The sequence below is a fragment of the Juglans regia genome, chromosome 3, assembly GCF_001411555.2.
Source record: "Juglans regia cultivar Chandler chromosome 3, Walnut 2.0, whole genome shotgun sequence".
Lineage (NCBI taxonomy): Eukaryota > Viridiplantae > Streptophyta > Magnoliopsida > Fagales > Juglandaceae > Juglans > Juglans regia.
Window position 1 is genome coordinate 5,074,481 of NC_049903.1, and position 19,688 is coordinate 5,094,168.

Here is a 19,688-nt window from a genome sequence, read left to right on the forward strand (position 1 = left end):
ATTTCGTAACAAGCTTCAAGTTACAGTTCTAATTAATTCAGACTCATTGATATATAGTGCCGGCCGGGGAACAGGTGCCAGTACTGATGCCTTTAAAGATCAGTCTGATCGTTAAATATATAGGGCTAGATTTAACCTGATCAATATTAGAATTAAATAATTCATCCATCCTTCAATCCTTCAATTAATAGATTGAAAATATGCGTTCATCCATCCTTCAATAAATTTTCTAAGCAAAACCCACCTCAAACCTTTTTTTATTTTGATTTTGTGCAAAACATATTCAAACTGCAATAAATAGGTGCATTAAAAAAATAAGCTGTCAAGTGAGATTTAAGAACGAGTTTCATCATGAGTGAGCAGGTTCTTCTGTTTATTGTTCATCGTCTAGAAACAAGAACTTCTTTAATTTGTACACTACTCCAGTGGATCGCGTTGAAACCCATCTTTCATAAAGCCCATTTTTTGTTACAAAAGATTAGAAAAAATAAAAATAAAAGGATAGCTGTATCCTTGTGGCAAAAAGTCCTTTTAGTTTAGCATATAATAAATACATATAATTAAATATCTTCATTTCATCAAGCTGCCTTCAGAGTGGGACACCATCTGATCTGACTCGACCATTATAGACCCAAGTGCCAAGCCTCTCATCCATTTAGATTGGGCCGAGGATGTACATCTTGCAAGCATGGGGAGCAACATATGCAGTCAATCGAGAACGCATGTTCTTTGAAACAAATGAGTGCTGCAAGAAGAATGATATGGAGTTTTTATAGCTAAGAATATAGCTGAAGTGACAACAAATACATGAGTCTTAGACTTATATGGTAGCAATCTACATTTTACCATTCTGGAAACAGAAGAATTTATATTCATTACAAATCAAAACTATTCGGCAGAAGATAGCCAAACGTAGAAGTTCAAAAGAAACTACATCTATGGAATCCAAACTGAAAAGGAACAAAAGAAAAACTAAAAACTGTTAAAAGAAAAAAAAAATGGTTCATACCGCCCATAAGTCTCGAACAGTCACAGGCATAAATGGAGAGAGTCCAACGTCCCTCCATCCCACAGACATAGGAGCCCTGACCCTGCTTCTATTCCATAAGACTATCACTACTCTTCTCCTTGATAAAGGTCCTGCCCAAACCTGCATCACAACGATGAGAAACATAGAGAAACTTGTTGGGACCTTGTTACTTTTAAGATTAGAGAGATACACTCTCAACAAAGCCTCTAGAGGAGATAGAGAAACTTAGGCAGGATATGACTACTTGAATTATGATTCTTAAGTAAAGATAAATATTTTGAGATAATTGTTTCAGAAAGGCCTGATCGATTTCACATTCTTTTATTTTTCCAATATGTAAGATTTGAACTAAAACTATCCCAAGTTCCCAACACCACACCATCTCTTTACCAACTGGGCCAAGGCTCAAAGGTCATGGGAATGCAGATATCATAGGTTTTCCTGTATGGATAGTTATGGTATATGTGATACCATGTATGATATGGATAAGGGTAGGTGGTGTATGGGATCCCACATTGCTTGGGAAGGAGAAGTTTTTGCTCTTTATAAGGTTATAATGAGGCTCCAATTGTATCATTGACTAGTCCTTTTAGAATATAGGTCATGTGGTTTGGCCTTCTATTGGGGCGTTACAGTATAAATATTTATATATCATCAATTTCACATATGAAGGAAAAGAACAAACTTCCGGATATACCTCTAGACCAGCTTCAGATCGAATTTTTCTGGCCTGAATTCCCAGTGGATCCTGATTAACACCAATCACCTCCTTGTTTCCAAGAATCCCAAGAGTCTCTGTGGTTGCAGATCGGATATCACATCCAATAAGTAAAGGAGCCTGTCAAATTAAGGATTTTGGATCACAACAAAATGGAAGTTGTAACGATGAAAATGGGAAAGATATAAATAAATTGGAGACGGACTTTCATTGCAGCCCAAATACTAAAATGAGATCGATACTCCTCAATACTCATCCCTCCATTTCCCACTTCCAACATGTCAGGATCTACAATATGATCATAAGCAGGATTAGTTCAGTGAGGTTCCATATATGTTTATCAAGATTGACATAGTAACGTTTGCACATTCCATTTGTATCAGACCTATTGATATTGATACTAACACAGAAACATGGCATCCATAACTCAAGCTAATACTTAAACTTGAAAATTACCATTCCACCTGCCGGGTCCTGCATATCTTCCCCAAATATTGTTTTCATCTGCGATTGATGTGATCCTGAAATGGTGATATATAATGATTAACTAATTTTCTAAGTGTCTAATGTCAGATTCCCTGTAAAATAAGAATCAATTTAAAAGTAAGCATAGAAAAAAAAAAAGGGAAAGGGAGTGCCACCTTTCCCAGATGTCTTTTATGTCTCCCGTAGTTCGCCAAGCATTACCATACCGACCGGCCCATTTTTCAGGATTGTCTTCTCCCCTATGAAAATGATGCTCTGTCAAAGCCATTTAGATAGCATTCAAAAGGTTCTAGAAATCTGCATGTTACATCTAGCTCTTGAACCCTAATGTTCACTCAACCACTGTTACTTTTCAAAATATGAAGCACATATATCACCTAAGACATGCCATAGCATGCAAATACTTACACCTATTACACCTAAAAAGAATTGTGGGTAAAAAGACGGTCAACCTAAATTCATGGGGCTTACCATTCACATATAGCATAAAGGATTGGCCTGCCAACCTTCTGTAATGCATAACTCATCCTAGCAAATCTGGAACAGAGGACGATATTTTCTAAAACAGAGGCTCTGCACAGTATAGACGACCTTCTCTGCACTAATAGGAATCACACTAGGTACAAAGTATCAAAAGATAATACCTGTATAATGGCTTAGAACCATCATGATAGCAATTATCATACTTCAAGTAATCGATTCCCTGCAACCAAATGCCCCCATAAGACAATAGCTGTGCTTACTTTCCACTAAAACAGAAACCAAGTGCCACTAATAAATCCGAGTCATGTTGTAGCAGACTAGAAAAACTAACCCATTCTGCAAAAGTTCTTGCATCTTGATCTTCATGCCCAAGAGATCCGGGCATTGTCTTGCTGCAAGTTTGGTAGCTAAGGATGCAAAAATATAAGATGGAAAATAGTGAACATTTCAAATGGTATTTGTAATTGTATGGAAAAAGAATCTGGGCTTATATAACACTGGTCATTGTGATCACAGGTATTATATAAAAAACAAACAAAGGGCAGAGCTTTACCCAGCATCAGAATATATGCCAAGCTTTAATCCTTTTGCATGAACATAATCTGCAAGGGCCTTGATTCCAGAAGGAAAAGTAGAAGGTTTTACCCTTAAATTACCCCTCCAGTCTCTATCTTTTTCTCCCCAGCAATCATCTGCCATTTAACCACCACTAAAAATATGTGAGAAGTGTTATTGCGAGTCACTATGTTTGCTAAGTTTTTTAATTCTAGTTTTTTTTCCCTATGTTAGCCGTCACCGTGGCGGATAAAGGGGAGTAAAAGGAAGAAAGAAAAAATGCTTGCCTTAGGTTGCTAGCAGAGTAACACTTTGTTCCACAATCTAATACTCGGGAAAAAAAGTCACTAATTCTCACAAGAACTAAAGGAAGATAGTATGAGGATGGCATACCAATATTTACATATTTGTACCCAAGTGCCGCCAAACCAGTAGAAACAAGAGCGTCTGCTGTTCTCAGTAATAAAAAAGTTGCAAAGAATAAATAAAACATTAATCCTCAGAGAACTTGAAACCCTGAATAGATCAATGTAGGTAGGAAACCATCAAAAGTAAAATTCAAGTACAATTCATGCTAAAGAGACCACAACTTCTTCACGCAGTAAATAACTTACTCCATGCCACATCATACAGCGTCACATGACTTGCTTGCCTATATTAAGTAATTCAGTTAGGTACTGTTCCGTATTAGATTAAAAGTTGGGCGAGGACTTCATCTGCAATGACTATAGTTAAAAATTATCACTCAAGAATTTTCAATGGCTGTTGGAAAAATCATCAGTTGGGCTATTCTCTACAATCTCCCCAACTTCTTAGTCATTCATGAGGAACCTAATCAGGAAGTTCCTTTGGTTTTCCTAGTTCGGTGAAAAACGGTTCAAGGTTTTGAATAACGTATTCCGTGGGATCGAAAATCTGCCTAGGCATTCCTAAATCGACAATACAATACCTGCCTAGGCATTCCAAGGAAAGATAAAATAATGAATAACGCTACAATATTTTTAACAAAGAGCGTCACTACAAACTACAAAGGTTCAAAGTCAACCCAGAAACGTGCATCTTCTTCCACGTTATTTTGATATAAATAATTCATATGAATAAGAAAGATTAGGTTTATATATTGTTAAAAAAATATGTTACTTCCAACTTTGCATTACGGAACAACCATTTTCATAACACAATTCAAGGGAGTCTTTGGGAAAAAAAAAAAAAACACCAATAAGCGTGGAGCGCAGTACCCGTGCTTTTCACAGTCCACTCATCTATATCACATTGAAAATGGTTCCAGCTGTTCCATCTGCATTCCAAACAATTTACAATCTCACTTGAGCATTCACACAACCACGTTGAAAGCAAAACAAAAAAAAGAATTTCATAGCAGGCCGATGAAAGTTTACACACACCCCATGGGCGGCGTGTGAGAAACACCATTGGCAAGAAGGAACTGAGTGTAGTTTTCATGGGAATTGCTGCTGAGATCCATAGCATGTGCTACCTTGCCACTGCCTAAAATAACAACAATGAGAAGAAACAAGACAGAACTGCCTCTCCAACCCATGATCATATGATAATAAAACAAAAACAAAGAGGTATTTGATGGTTATAATTAGTTCATGATCCGTAATAGTGGGGAGGCTTAAGAAGTGGAAAAAACTGGAGATCGAGACTGTGTTGGATGGAAGAGCTTAGTTTGAACAAGCAATGGACAAATGCAAATGGGTATTGCATGGAGAGAATCCTCCATTAACAAAAGCGAAGGGGACTAGTGTCGGTGGGAGACAACCTTCCTAGATATTGAACTCTATGCGGACAGTGTGGGGACAAGCAAGTACCTAACCTCACTCGAGTGATCAATACGTAAATGCGAAGTACGTATTAATTTTTTATATATAAAAAAGTAATTTTATTATATGAAAACGTAGTTGAGAGTTAATACGAATTAGTGTAGTTTGGATTGAAAAATCTTCTTAATCTATCTCATTAAATCTCATCTCAATATTATAATTTTTTTAAATTCTATATAAAATATAATAAAGATTTTAATTTTTTTAAAATTTTAAAATAATAATAATATTAAAAATATATATTTTAATAATATTTTTAATTTTTAACTTTTATCTAAAAGTATTTAATTTCACTATTCAAACCGCGCCTTAAACTACTATAATTGAATAAAAATTGGGCCTAATAGCACTTTCCAGTTGGTTAGGGTAATGATATGGGCCGGGCCGAATCTCTGGCCCTGTCAAGTACTGCATGCATGGGCATTCTATTCCCTGAAAAATTGCTTAAAAAAAAAGAAAAAAAAAACCGTGTGACAGTGGAAACAAGTGAGTAACTGAGAGTATTCCAACGGAATTATTAAAAGTTAAATTTATTGAGTATTTAATTATTAAAATATAAAATATGATTAAAATAAATTATTTTATATTATTTTATTATTTTATGTAATAAAAAATAATTATTATAATGTAGAGATATACGTAGGGAATAACTAAAAATCAAATTTCTTTTACATTCGGTAAAAATATTTGACTAATAAATTGAGAATGCTCTGAAATGATTCGGACCCCTAAAACATGCTAAACTGGTAAAGGGGACTGGACCGAAAGAGAGTAGTTGTAAGAAATTAATAATATATATATATATATATACGAGGAACACGAGAGAAGGGATGCTAGCTACCTAGGGCTAGCTCTAATATTAATTAAGTTAGGTTTGAAAGAGAGAAAATTAATTAGGTGTAGGCAAAAATGACCATCCGGTCGGAAAGGAAAAGATGAGAGTCACGAGATAGAGAAAGTAGAATAGAAAAATATTTCAAAACGAACTTTGACATAGCAAAGCTATAGCTCCGAGTACTCGGATTTAGTAGGGTTGACGAAATCGCGACCGAGTTGGTACGACTATTTTAATTGACCGATCCAATTCTGGAAAAGACATGCAGGAGGAAAAAAGAAAAAGAAAAAGGGGTTTCTTTGGCTTCAATCAAAAGGTTAGAAGCTCCTTTTGATGTTTTGATTTTTACTGTAGCTTTGGTGGGCGGCTGATTCGACTTTTCTATCTCCTTTATCGCGCGCGTGCATGCATGGATGCATGGATCAGATGGTCGGTGGACAGACGTTAATTGTTGGCTGGCCTGAGTTTAAACCTTTTATTTAATTTAATACCTGTATTTGAATTTTGAATCCGCCCTTCACGATGAATGAATTGCATATGCATGCATCTCGATCTCGATCTGTATGTATATCTACATGTATATATGTAAAATAAGCATGTAAAAGCCCGTACGAATGAGTCCTATTTTCTTCTTCTTCTTCTTCTTTTTCTTTTTTTAATTCTATTAAGGAAATATAAAATCTCTACAATGGAAACTTCATTATAAAGGACACAAGGGATCTCCTTTTTTATTTGTACCATTCTTCTCGTCGTAGCATCGATATATATATATATATATATAAATATAAGCTTAATTTTCTATATTTGAAAGGAAGTTTTATATTCACCCGAGGTCAAAGGTTGTAACGTTTGAATTTCTTTGCTTATAATTAATTATGATTATTTGTAAATTCATGGACAATAGTCCGGTAGGTTGTACGTAGCTGCGCCTTAATTTCAACCAAACCACCTCGATATTAATGTTTATGATATATATTCAAATAATTGACTTGAGTAATTAAGCTTTCCTCCATTGCCTATAGCATTGCTAGGAAGATATAATTCGATGCCTTCCATTTTTTATAAGATAACGAGCTAGCTAGAGCTGAAACTAAAGAGGGAAAAAGAAATGAATTTAGCGCCAGTACTACTTTCTATAGAAGCTTGGGTTTCTTATAAATAATCTCTAAGAATATGTACATGTACAATAATGCATGCATTTACGAGTGCTAATTGATCATTACATTAGGCCTGTGCAAAATATTCGTTGGACTTGTCAACCCGTCTGACCCAATTAGATCCGTCCGATAAAAGATTGTTTTGCATCAACGTCAGGTTGAACCCGATAAATAAAGAGCAGACCTGACTATTATTAAAAAAAAAAAAAACATTTCAGTGTTTGATCTTCAGACACAAACCTTAGCAGCCAAGTTGCCACTATTGGTCACTGATGATTGCAAATCACCTGTCGTTTCATCTGCAACCAACTTTGGATGACCATTGATCAAGTAAGATTTTATGTAGATCTCATCTGCCTTTCCCCAACTCAGGCGACCGTTGCCTCTTCTTCAAAAGGCTTCAAAATAAAAACACCCTTGTCTAGCTCTCACTCTACCTCTTCTTGCATTCCCAGAATTTCACCAGCGCATCTAAGGATCTGCATTATACAACGGCTGACGATTTGTTTACGGCTAACGCTATCATCGCATTTTCCTGTTTCAACAAAACCCGAACCAGGAAGTGCTTGGTTCTGTAGCTCCCTTCGCCATACCTTGATAGTTCCATCCGCTGAGCTCGTGAACACAAAGGCATCGAAGCCTGCGAAGAAGGCATTTACGTCATCTTCATGGGCATTGATGGACTCCAATATAACAAGCCAAGCTCTTCGTTCAAGCTCATGCACAACACCTCATCGAAGTATTTGATGTGAACGACATTGTGATGGTATCGGACTTTGTTGGGGTTTTCGTTTTGTTGTGACTGAGGAATTGAGAAAGTTTTCTTAGGAGTCGATAAATCCAATTCGCTGTTGTGCGAATATCTTTAGTAATTTTAGACCCGACCTGACCCGTATATTATGGGTCGGGTTGCTTTGTCTTGAGTATTTGGACTGGTCGGGAAGGGTTGGGTTCAAAAATAGTGCTGGTTGGACGAGTCGCAAGCCTACATTACATCTACCACCAAATAAATTTACAACTTGGCAAATATATACAAAAAACAAATCCAATATCCCATGACTTTATTGTTGTTATATACATTAATTGTACGTACATATCAACTTTACTGTCCCTATGATCAGCATTGATAGTTTTACGTACAGAAAATATAGAATAAGATCAAAAAAGGGAAGAACTCGTGGCGCCACCCCGATGCATGATAATCCACGTGAAAGATACAATAGCCCAAAATGATCATGTACAATATGATCTTTTATATACACATTATATATTCACATGAGCAAGCTGATATATTTTTACAGTTTGATAATCGAATTTAGTCGTGAACCATTAATATTATTGATTAATTTCTTGATCATATATACAAAGTTTAGTTGTATTAATCGATGAGATCTTGATTTAGTTTTTGTGGTATGAAAAGTGGATTAAACTTCAACTCTTGGCCGAGTGCTTGATTTTTAAAATTCTTCTCCCAATATCGTTGATCCCCACCTACCTCGAGTAAATTCTCTATGATTGCATGGGAAGCCCTTCTTAGGAACTCTGACCAATCCCTGAAATCAGGCCAAAAATAAAAGCAACATTAAAAATATGTATTATTAATTTATTTTTAATTAAGAATAATATTTACAACACTAGTATATATTTCATGTGTGAAAGATTTGTTCATCAATTAAAAATAGTACCAATCAAAACAATATAACAAGGAATTATAGGAAAATTGGAAATTAGTACGTACCCTGTTGACGAATCGAAAGCAAGTCCTACGGTATATTTAACTTCTTCAAGTGCCAAGCTGAATCTCTGAAGCTCCTCCACCGAACAAGTTCCGTTGTCCTTCACCAATAGCTGGGATGGTTTTACGTCCCAAAATATGGGTATAACTCTTTTCTTGGATTCCATGATCAGAGCCAATTCATAGAGACAAAACTTGGACTCACAATATCGGGGCGAGAACACAGCAACGCCAACCTTACAATTTCGGATAGCGATATCGATCTGGTCGAACAGTTTGTCCCCAGGTTTCATGTTTCGACTGTCGAGGAAAGGCCTAAGCCTCAACCTGAAAAGGTGGTCGTAGAGCAACCCGGCAAGAGTTTTCCTCGTATCATCTCCCCGGTGGTTTAAGAACACAGCGCATGATGGGCTTGGTATTGTTCGGATTGGGTTCCGACCGCCGGGATTAAGGAATTTACGAGCAAAGTTCTTGGACAAATTAGCTGGTGAACGTTGCATGGCTTCTCCAAGAAGCTAGCTCTAGCTATTATTGGTATTGACGTGTTTCCAAACAAATAAAAAGATTCTATATTTTGTGTTGAATTTCAAATCGGGTTTATAGGTGTACATATATATATATATGTATAGCTCTGTTCATATTTTCCATGCATACTTCCTAGAATATCCACGGAAATGCTGATGGAAATTTCCATCGATCTCATGGTATATGCCCCTAAACTGAGCATAATCAGGTTCAACTATTAATTAGATACAAGGTTGTAACAGGGCTCATTAATTAATTTTGTTGAGAAAAGAAAGGAAATAGCATCATGCAATATTGTGTACGTATATATATCAATGGAAAGTTACAAACCACTTCTCACTACATTTAGAGTAACTTCGAGTGGCGTGCGCGCGTACTGATGCCATTGAGTTTTGAAGTAATATTGATATATCTTAGATTTTATGAAATTACTTCTCAATGCTTGACTTGCTGAGATGTATGAAATGCACTGCATGCAGCATGTGTTCATCATGTAACATGTTCAATTTTGTTCAATCTGAATGTCCAATATCATGAGAATAATTACCTTGTAGCTAACAAGGACTTACGGTGAACACGATGACCCATGCCAGTACGTCAGCAGTGCTCAATACATACATACCTACCTACCTACCAATATATATATATATATATATATATGTGTGTGTGTGTGTGTGTGTATATAATGATTCATCAGAGATTCCATGGAAAACAAAAGCATGAATAAAATATTTCAAGCACGGACGCCGTGTGATCGAGGGCATGCAATATCTCTCGTACTTCACCAACAATATTACAGTACTCTACAATAATAATATTTTATGATTCCTTTGTGGAAAAGTAAAATTTGTTAGAGAATATATATATATATTTATATATATATATATATAAATGTATATAGGGTAGAGCATTCAGATCATGTCATAAAAATAAAACAAACAAAGCAGTGAATAATTAGCTAGAGCAGTAATCAGTACGTACGTAGTGCCGCCAACCGATTGCTGTGCGTCTATACTAAACAAATTTAATTTGCTTTAAATTGAGATCATCGTCTGTGCATTATTCTTCCCAAGAAACAATATATGCACGGTTTGTATTGTCGAAGCCGTTTTAATTGGAAAGACAATAATATATTCAAGAAAATTGTTTAATTGTAATAAATTATTTTTTATAAAAATAATTATTTCATATCAAAATAAATTTATTTTCGTCGTAAATAGTCATTTTTATATTAAATAATCTATCACAAATACTTATTTTAATTTCTTATAGTGTTTGTTTACTGAGATATGAGGTAATTAATCAGGTGCTTAAATTTCTTTTCATATATATAAATAAAAAATGGTTAAATATTTGTAATTTCCTGCGCATTTATATACATGCAGACACGAGGCCGTTTTTCTTCCATTCAGCAAAAGTACGAATAAGAGTGCATGCAAAAGCTGCGATCGACCAGCTCTAAAAAATTCTGGATCAATATTAGCCCATGCATATAAACCAAATATATAGCTATAGATTGCTGGCCGTTGTTGCACGCTGCATAGAGGTGCTTAATCCAGTAGTTGTGCTTAATCCAGTAGTACTATGGCTGCTCGCTCAATTCGAACTCGCTAAACCTCTCTATGCCCAAAATACTTTAATTCCTTCTCTGATAGACAGATTAATTCCCCGACTAGCATGCGTGCATATATATATAGGATATAATATAAAAGCTGAAGATCTTTCGTCCAGCTAGCTAGCTCTTGATCACCCTCTCTCCCCACATGATATTAAATTATAATTAATTCGGTTCCACCAAAGTGCATGCATGCAACATTCCTTCTTCTTAATTAAGCCTTCAATATATAGATCACTTCACTACAAATTAATGCCACAAGTACAAATTATTAACATGATGCACGCAACTTTTCTCGGTACTGCATGGGGACTAAACCCGACATAAAACTAGACTTCTGTAAGCACTCATGAATGAGAGATACGCAATTGAATTTTCCTTTGCAGACAATATGCAGAACTGCAGATTATATGCAGTCCTCAAATTTGAGATGAGAGATGATATTTCCCTTATAACATCGTGATTGGAATTTTTACAGCTCGCTCATGTCATGATATGTTTCAAAAGGCCGGAGATCAATTACTTCCTGGCTAGAACAAAAACATAAGGCAACATCGAGTTTGATAACAATAAAGTATCAAACTATAGGTATCATTAGCCTGATCATTATCATATATATAAGGTATTAATGAACCTCTTAACGATGCTACACTAGGCTAGGCAATGGAGGAAAGATTTCGCATAAGCTTACGGAGCTTGGAAAGCGCGCGGTTTCCATTTTTAGCCCACACAAGTTAAGTTGTAAAGGTGGTTAATTTAATTTGGAGAGAGATCATCTTATTCAATTGCAGTATATATATATATTTTAATTGTCAAAACATGAGCCAAAAAAAGAGAAAAATAATTTAACGATCCTTAGAAATTAACTTGGGTTTGTCACAAATTGAAAGGTCTACAAGGATGTGCACACAGTACTGTAAATGAATCGTACGTGTAAAAGGTTTGATTACAAATGAATACATGAATTTACAACTTGGAATACAAATAATTACAGAAACTACTTCATCCAGCTTCTTTATTGTCAGAAGTACTTTATACTTGCACATGATGTCAACTTATAACCTTATTGATCATCAGCATTGATACGCAAATTTTTGTGTCCTTCGACCCTTATAACCTGTTTTAATGACTCGCATACCTAATTACAAACCTTTTTGAACGCATATTTATAATAAGATGTTACAACATGGGGACAAAAAATCAACAATATTAAGCAATTTTAATGTTATATTTTGATTTTTAGTTTAGTTTTCTATCAACAGGATAGTTAATTGCTTTGATCGATCCCATGATTTGCTTATAATGAGAATCGATCTCTTGATCATCAATAGCTCATTTTGTTATTAGAAGTGAGTTGCACTTCAGCACACGTTGTTTAGGACTCTTGATGATCTCCAATCCTTCCCGGTCTACCTCGATCAAATTCTCTATGATTGCATCTGAAGCACTTTCTAGGAACTCTGACCAATTCCTGAAAACCGAAAAAAGAACAAGATAGTTAGAGGTATTACATCAACCAAATAACAAAATATGCGAAATATACGTTCACTGATTTAAAAAGTAGTAGAGATTATGAAAGATTATATACGTACCCTTTTGACGTATCAAAGGTAAGTCCAACTGTATATTTAGCTTCTTCGAGTGCCATTCTGAATCCCTCAATCTCCTTCTCAGGGATGGGAGATCCATTGTCCTCAAATCGAAGCTGAGACGGTTTGACGTCACAAAAGATGGGAATGACTCTTTTCTTGTATTCCATCATACGAGCCAGTTCTCGGAGACAAAAATAGGACTCACAATACCTGGGCGAGAACACTGCAACACCAACCTTACAGTCTCGAACAGCAGTATCAATCTTTTCAAACAACCTGTCCCCAGGTTTCAAGTTTCGACAGTCGAGGAAAGGCCTGAGCCTCAGCCTGAAAAGGTGGTCGTAAAGTAACCCGGCAAGGTTTCTCCTCGTATCTATCCCCCGGTGGCTTATGAACACCTCGTGTGAGCTGCGTGGCAGTTTTTGGATTTGATTCCAGGGACGAACATAGCTCTTGGACAAGGCTAGTGAACGCTGCATGGCTTCTTCAATAAGGTATCGGAATTCTTATGTTTCAAGACTCAAAAGATGATCAAAGTACTGATCGATCTTGCAATATATGTTAATGCTTTTAGTTCCGGCCTTTTGTTTGTAGTAATTGTCGTTTATATCTAATAAGAGATATGGACCTGTGAAGCTTGGGGTATACGTATATATATATATAGTATTGAGGGGAGGACCAAAATCTGAGTTTGATTTTCAAGGTGGGAGAATTCCATATTTTGATTGGACTGTGAAGAAACTACACGGTATTCAAGAAAGCAAAAAATAGAGTAAACAGTACGTTTGAATGTTCTGACGCTCTAGGCTTATTTGGAACAGTTTAAACCTTCAAACACGCTGATTATATATGTTATTAACTTTAAAGGATCGCTGAAACGGTCACTCATTTCCTTTTTGCATGGTTTTCTGAATCGGAAAATTAATTAATTAATTAGTGGGTATTGGGTAACCACTTTTTGCCATGTCCTCTAGCTAATTGCGGCGAGATTAATTTAAAAAAAAAAAAAAAAACTTTTTACCTAATTAATCTGCGGCCACTTCAAGCCTATCTTTTCATATATCTTTTGTTGCCTTTGCCGAGCGAATTCAGTCGTGAAAGGTACGTACTCAAAAACTAATCTCAAATAATTAATTATCATACGTATCGAGTAGTACTTATGTATAAAAAAAAAAGAAAATATAATTTAATTTGCGTACATTAAGGTACTTGCACTCATGTGGTGTGGCAAATGAAATTAAAATGGGCTTTTGTAATTAACTAGCACAGCATACATACATACATATATATATATATATATATATGGTAGCTAGACTCATTTGAATTTTTAGAATTTATATATTCTGCATATATTGTAGACGATTATAATAATATATATTGCGTTTTCAGCATCGTCAAGTGATCAAGATTTATTTATAAAAAATAATATTTATAGTCGTGAGTGTGCAAGCGTTGTGCAATCGTTTTAAAAAAAATAAATATAAAATTTATATAAAAAAAATTAATTTTTAATAATAAACCTTTTTTTTAAACTATTGTATTTTACACATTTTATTACTATACGTAGCATTATTATTTATTTATTTTCCTCTTCACGTATGATCATGAGAATTCAGAGAAGTATGTATGAACTCCAGAATCATTCAGAGAAAACGTGGTCTTTGACTCGGTCGAGATCAACAAGTACTACGGCATGGGCCATGGATGATTTGTAATCTGATAAAGCGGAACGAAATCTCACTGGGTCGGGCGAAACGGAGACCAAAGCAGGACATGATCAGTAATTTTCCTTAATTTGTGGGCCATAATAAAAATAATTAGCAACAAAAGTTTAATTGTGAGCAGATTTTAAACTCCACACTTACTGAATTTCGTTTCAATTGCAATAATTAAATTAGATTTAAGCAATATTAATGTGTTCATGTCATATTGATAGGCTGAACTATATTTTTTATTCTTGAAATTCAATGCATGCACCTAGCTACGAATTTCGTCTAATATTAAATTAAAAAAGATTAGTAATTCGTTCCATCCTTAAAACAATTTTAAAATTTCAACTAATTCCCTCCATCATTACGTACGTGTATAATTTGTGGACATGCCTAATAATATTATTAGCGGTGAAAGGACGATATATATATATATATATATATGGTTTTCCTTTTAAAAATAAATCTTGATACGAAAAATAAAACAATTTAAGTACATAAACTAAAAGGAAAGTTTCAAATTATTAAACAAATTAAGAAAGCCAAAAGAGACAAAAGAGTAGTACTCATGCATGGTACTCGCTTTGCTAGGAAACCAGCTTATAAAAGAGAAAAAAGACTTGACGAAGAATTTCAAGAGCTTTAAATTAACTACAGCACACTGGGACCATGGGGATCGAATGAATTAGGAGCACTGTACCTAGACTAGCAAAATATGCTGCCTGGCATGTGAATGATCTTAATTAGTCATGTTTGGGGGGTGCATGGGAGTCATAATTAATTCCCGGATCGATGTTATTTCACCTGATGATATTTGGCTTCATAAACAAAATTTGTAATGCTAGCTCTTGTTTTAATGAAATAGTCTTCATGTTATCAAAAAAATAAAAAAAACTAAATATTATAATTAATTGCGGGTCGAAATTATATATATTAATTCTATATATACCCCGGCCCGAAATTAATTAACTAATTACCCAATATTATACCTATATGTATTAATTAATTGTACGCTATTTTACAGTATTTGAATTGACTCTATATATACAAAAGATTATTATATATAATTGGTGACCACAACCTCACCATTGAGTATAAGATTTAATTTTCAGGTAAATTTCCTGTACGTACTGGTACTACTACTCTAGGCTTACAGTACATAATGATCTGAGTACTATTGATTTTGGACACATATTATATTTATAACATTAATAATGACCTCCTAGCTACAATTTATAAAGTACGTACGTACGTACGTATTTCTGGCACCCAATTCATGATTCACAGTCTGAGAGACGGCCAAGAGATCTAACCTATTCATCGTACATATAGTTAATTAACTCATGATGCGATGAGCTAGAGTAGCGAAAAGAAGACTAGCTACCATGTATATATAAATACATCGATCTACTTTGTTACTTACCATTATAAGTTGTTTTTATTGGAGAAGAAAATGAACACTAATACATATTAACACACACAGATACATATATATATATATAGTACTTGTATTTATCTGAAAATCAATTATATATGGGCATATAATATATAATAGTACGTACGTATGTACCCAAATGATCAGTTAAATAAAAACTAATAATTATATATGATGTGTTAAAGGTCTATGGCTAAAAACTTTCAACCTTTAAAATGAAAGTCTTGGATTCTAATCCTTTCCCAAATGTAAAAAATAAATAAAATAAATAAAATAAAAAAAGGAAATAATTATATATGATGTGGTTGATATATATTAATGATGGTTGAAAATTCGACTTGACGACGGGTGGCCGTAATTCGGCCCGCCAAGAAGAAACTAGCAAGAAATCCGCTCATTAAGGTGAGTTTGGTTATCAAACTCATCTCAACTCATCATTACAATTTTTTCAAATCTCAATACAAAATATAATAAATAATTCAACTTTTTCAAATCTCAAAATAATAATAATATTAAAAAATAATATTCTAACAATATTTTATCATCTCAACTCAACTCAACTCAACTCACTTCAACATCCAAACATAACATAACTACGTATGTACGTACGTTAATCCAACGATTAAAGTTTTGTATATACAGGAACAGGCAGGATTTAATTAAAATAAAAGTGATTGCATATCTATATATATATATATATATATATATATAGACAATTAGACATGAGCTCACTCGCATAAAAAAGATTGGATCGTGCTACAGCCCCCGCTGGGGGCTGTAGGCATATATTGTATGTGTTTTTTTTTAAGTTGTTTTTTATATAATATTTTTTAATATTTTTTAAAAAATATAATAAATTTAGAACATTATTAAAAACACTTTCTTAATCAAGAAGTAAAAAAAAAGTTATTAAAAAATACTTCCTTAATTACGAAGTAAAATAAAAAATTATAAATATGATTTTTTATTTTACTTCATGATTAAATAAGTATTATTTAATAATATTATAAATTTTTTTATTTTTTAAAAATATTTAAAATCATTAAAAATATTTATATAAAAAAAATTAAAAAATACACGTGATAAAATACACTAATTCCAGCGGGAGGCCCCAGCGGAGCTCCAGCATTATCCAAAAAGATTATGAAAAATAAACTTTTTAACCCTAGTATACACTTTTAATCCGGAAAATGTCGGGTGATTTCAGTGCCAGTACGTACGTACCGCTCTAGCTGCCTGCTAGCCAGCTAGCTGAAAGTATTAAGAACATCATCATCACGTAAGATCAATATTAATGCATATATGCAGTACATTCATTCCTCTGTTCCAAGAACCTTCGTCGCCTTTGCTCGATCGGCGGATGCAAGGAATTAGGTAAACTGCAGGGGCAACATTAATTATTTGCATGCGAGCGCGCGCGCAATAATCAGCGAAGGTAGCAGTTTCAAAGGTATGCATGCAAGCAGTTGCTTTTACTTTTCCTGTTATCTATTTTTTTTTCTATATATATTCCGCGCATATGAATGTTAATTACGTACCTTCCTAACCACTTGGAATAAGACGTACGAAACTTCTCTGGGTTGAAGATCATTCTTCATTTAACCGCCACCACAGAAGGTATATACGTACGACCGACATTTTATTTTTCGCCTATAGGCCTCTTAATTACTCTGTATCTTTCGGAGTTGCTTCTCTGAAATTCTCATCCAAAAAATTATACTCTCTTCTTTCAGGAGGTACGTACGTACGTAATTAAAGGACAATATATAGATTCTTGAACATTTTTTAATTTTCTGTGGGAAACTTCTAGTAATATATAGTAGTACTACTTCATTGCCGGTTCCAATTAAAACTCTGATCATCAATTCTCAAGACCCATTATAACGTTTTAATGGAATATTTAAATCACATGATATATATTTTAAAATGACTAATTAATAATACAATTAAAGTTTCATTAGAACCTAATTATAAATATTGAGTATGTTGAACTTTTCATTTTCAAATAATGTGGAATCCTATACACCACTTATAATTTTTCTTATCACATGGAGATATCACGCCCATGCATGCAATCCCTATCATTAAGAAAACAATACATGTATAAAAGTCTTGAAAAATAGTTATGGCGCCGATGAGCTGTTGGGAGAAATCTTAACAGTGAATTGGAACAACCAAAACAATTATCAAATAGCAGATATAATACTTACCCACTTTGTGTGAATCTGTTAGAAAGTAATTTAATTGAGAATAATCTAAAACAAAATCACACATATACAAAGAGTCAAGAATTTTTACGTGAAAACCCTTCAAAGTAAAGGAAAAAATCACAGGACCTAGTCCAGTTAAACCTTCCACTATCAACAATGATGTGTACACAAATGTTCTCTCTAAATAACACTAGAGGCTTACAATCAACAATAATCTCAAGAAAAAACACTTTCTTGGCAACCAAACAATATGATAGAAGGGATTTTCCTAAAAAGGCTCGATACTGTTCACGGCTACGAACACCAGAAAGACCGCTCCAAATCTGATCTCCACCGTTCAGATTGTAGATCCTTGAGTCGTAAACGTGCCTGCAAAAATTCAGCTCGATCGGACCACAGACGACGCCGATCGGAACGTTTGATGAAAACTGTACGCCCTGCTCTGTTTTTGACACTCTTTTTCTTCTTCTCCTCTCACATGTTTTTCTCTCCTTTTTTCACACACTACTGTTCACGGCAGCAGCTTAGGTTTTGATAAACCTAATTAAGTTGGGCCTAAACCCTCTCTCCATATAGACTTAGGTTGCGTTTGGATGTTGAAGTGAGTTGAGTTGAGATGATAAAATATTGTTAGAATATTATTTTTTAATATTATTATTATTTTGAGATTTGAAAAAGTTGAATTGTTTATTATATTTTATGTTGGGATTTAAAAAAGTTATAATGATGAGTTGAGATGAGTTGAGAAATGTTTAGTAACCAAACGAAGCTAATTGACTCACATGGGCCACCCTCCATATAGGAGGGAACCCACACAACATGAGCGTCCTCAAGTGTACGTCCGGCCGGCCACTTGTAACCTTCAATACAAGTGGGGTTTAACTTTAAGTAATTATATAGGTGTATGCATGTATGGTTGTCCTATATATATATATATATGATTATCTCTTTATATATGCCACCGGCCGCCTTGACACTTCGGTCACGATCGATAATAACATAAGAAGTTTTGCATGCATGCATGCATGCATGAAATGGAACTCAGCGAGAGGAAGAACTTTCATATGTATATCACTAATATCATCAGTTCTCAAATATTAAATGTAGTCTATTATGTATTATACACAGTACTATTAATGGAGGAAAATAATGAGAGAAATAAGCTATATATAGCTAGGCAAAAAATACATCTTTACGTCATATACAATATATATTACAGCTAGCTGCAAAAAATAAAATATCATACGCATAATGAACAAGAAAAAGTACTGCAGCAACGAAGATATTGTTGCTGATGCCCAACGGATTAATTTATAATTTTTCGTAAGGTTTTATACCGTATATATCATGTATACACACGTACACATGAGCATGACATGATACACTGCCCGTAAATACGTAACATATATATATATATATATATATATATATATATATATATATGCCATGGTCGAATTATATGGAGCACGTGAAAATCTTACAAAAAGACAGGTTTCGTAGTGCCTAGCTAGTTTTCGGCAATATTATTTATTGCCCGAAATGTAAAAGCCTATATAGCTAGCAGCTAGCAAGATAGACAAGCTATATATATATATATATATCTATAATGATCGATTATAAAATATAAACCTATTTAATAAACGCGCGCCTAATTAATAATATTTATGGGGTTTAGCTTTTGATCAATCTTCCCTCTTTACGTGTACGTAATTGAATTTGGAATTTGGAAAGCCGAGATTTTCTTTCTTTATTAATTTGT

The 19,688-nt window shown here is 34.2% G+C and overlaps 3 protein-coding genes across 3 annotated transcripts; all 3 read right to left on the reverse strand.

The window, feature by feature from the left end:
- Positions 1-430: 430 nt before the first annotated feature.
- Positions 431-5,098, reverse strand: LOC108980510 (alpha-galactosidase-like). The gene is made up of 13 exons (XM_018951448.2): positions 4,676-5,098; positions 4,511-4,569; positions 3,666-3,722; positions 3,271-3,409; positions 3,049-3,124; positions 2,879-2,937; positions 2,706-2,771; positions 2,390-2,473; positions 2,205-2,269; positions 1,954-2,036; positions 1,728-1,868; positions 1,010-1,150; positions 431-745 (listed from the first exon to the last, which is right to left on the reverse strand). The coding sequence occupies exons 1-13, from the start codon at positions 4,834-4,836 to the stop codon at positions 656-658; spliced, it is 1,221 nt and encodes a 406-aa protein (XP_018806993.2). The 5' UTR covers positions 4,837-5,098; the 3' UTR covers positions 431-655.
- Positions 5,099-7,536: 2,438 nt separating this feature from the next.
- On the reverse strand, positions 7,537-9,343 carry LOC109016890 (TMV resistance protein N-like). The gene is made up of 3 exons (XM_035688283.1): positions 8,847-9,343; positions 8,604-8,661; positions 7,537-7,824 (listed from the first exon to the last, which is right to left on the reverse strand). The coding sequence occupies exons 1-3, from the start codon at positions 9,341-9,343 to the stop codon at positions 7,537-7,539; spliced, it is 843 nt and encodes a 280-aa protein (XP_035544176.1).
- Positions 9,344-12,315: 2,972 nt separating this feature from the next.
- On the reverse strand, positions 12,316-13,204 carry LOC108980513 (TIR domain-containing protein-like). The gene is made up of 2 exons (XM_035688284.1): positions 12,576-13,204; positions 12,316-12,454 (listed from the first exon to the last, which is right to left on the reverse strand). Exons 1-2 carry the CDS (start codon positions 13,052-13,054, stop codon positions 12,316-12,318), a joined length of 618 nt encoding a protein of 205 aa, XP_035544177.1. The 5' UTR covers positions 13,055-13,204.
- Between the last annotated feature and the right edge of the window lie 6,484 nt (positions 13,205-19,688).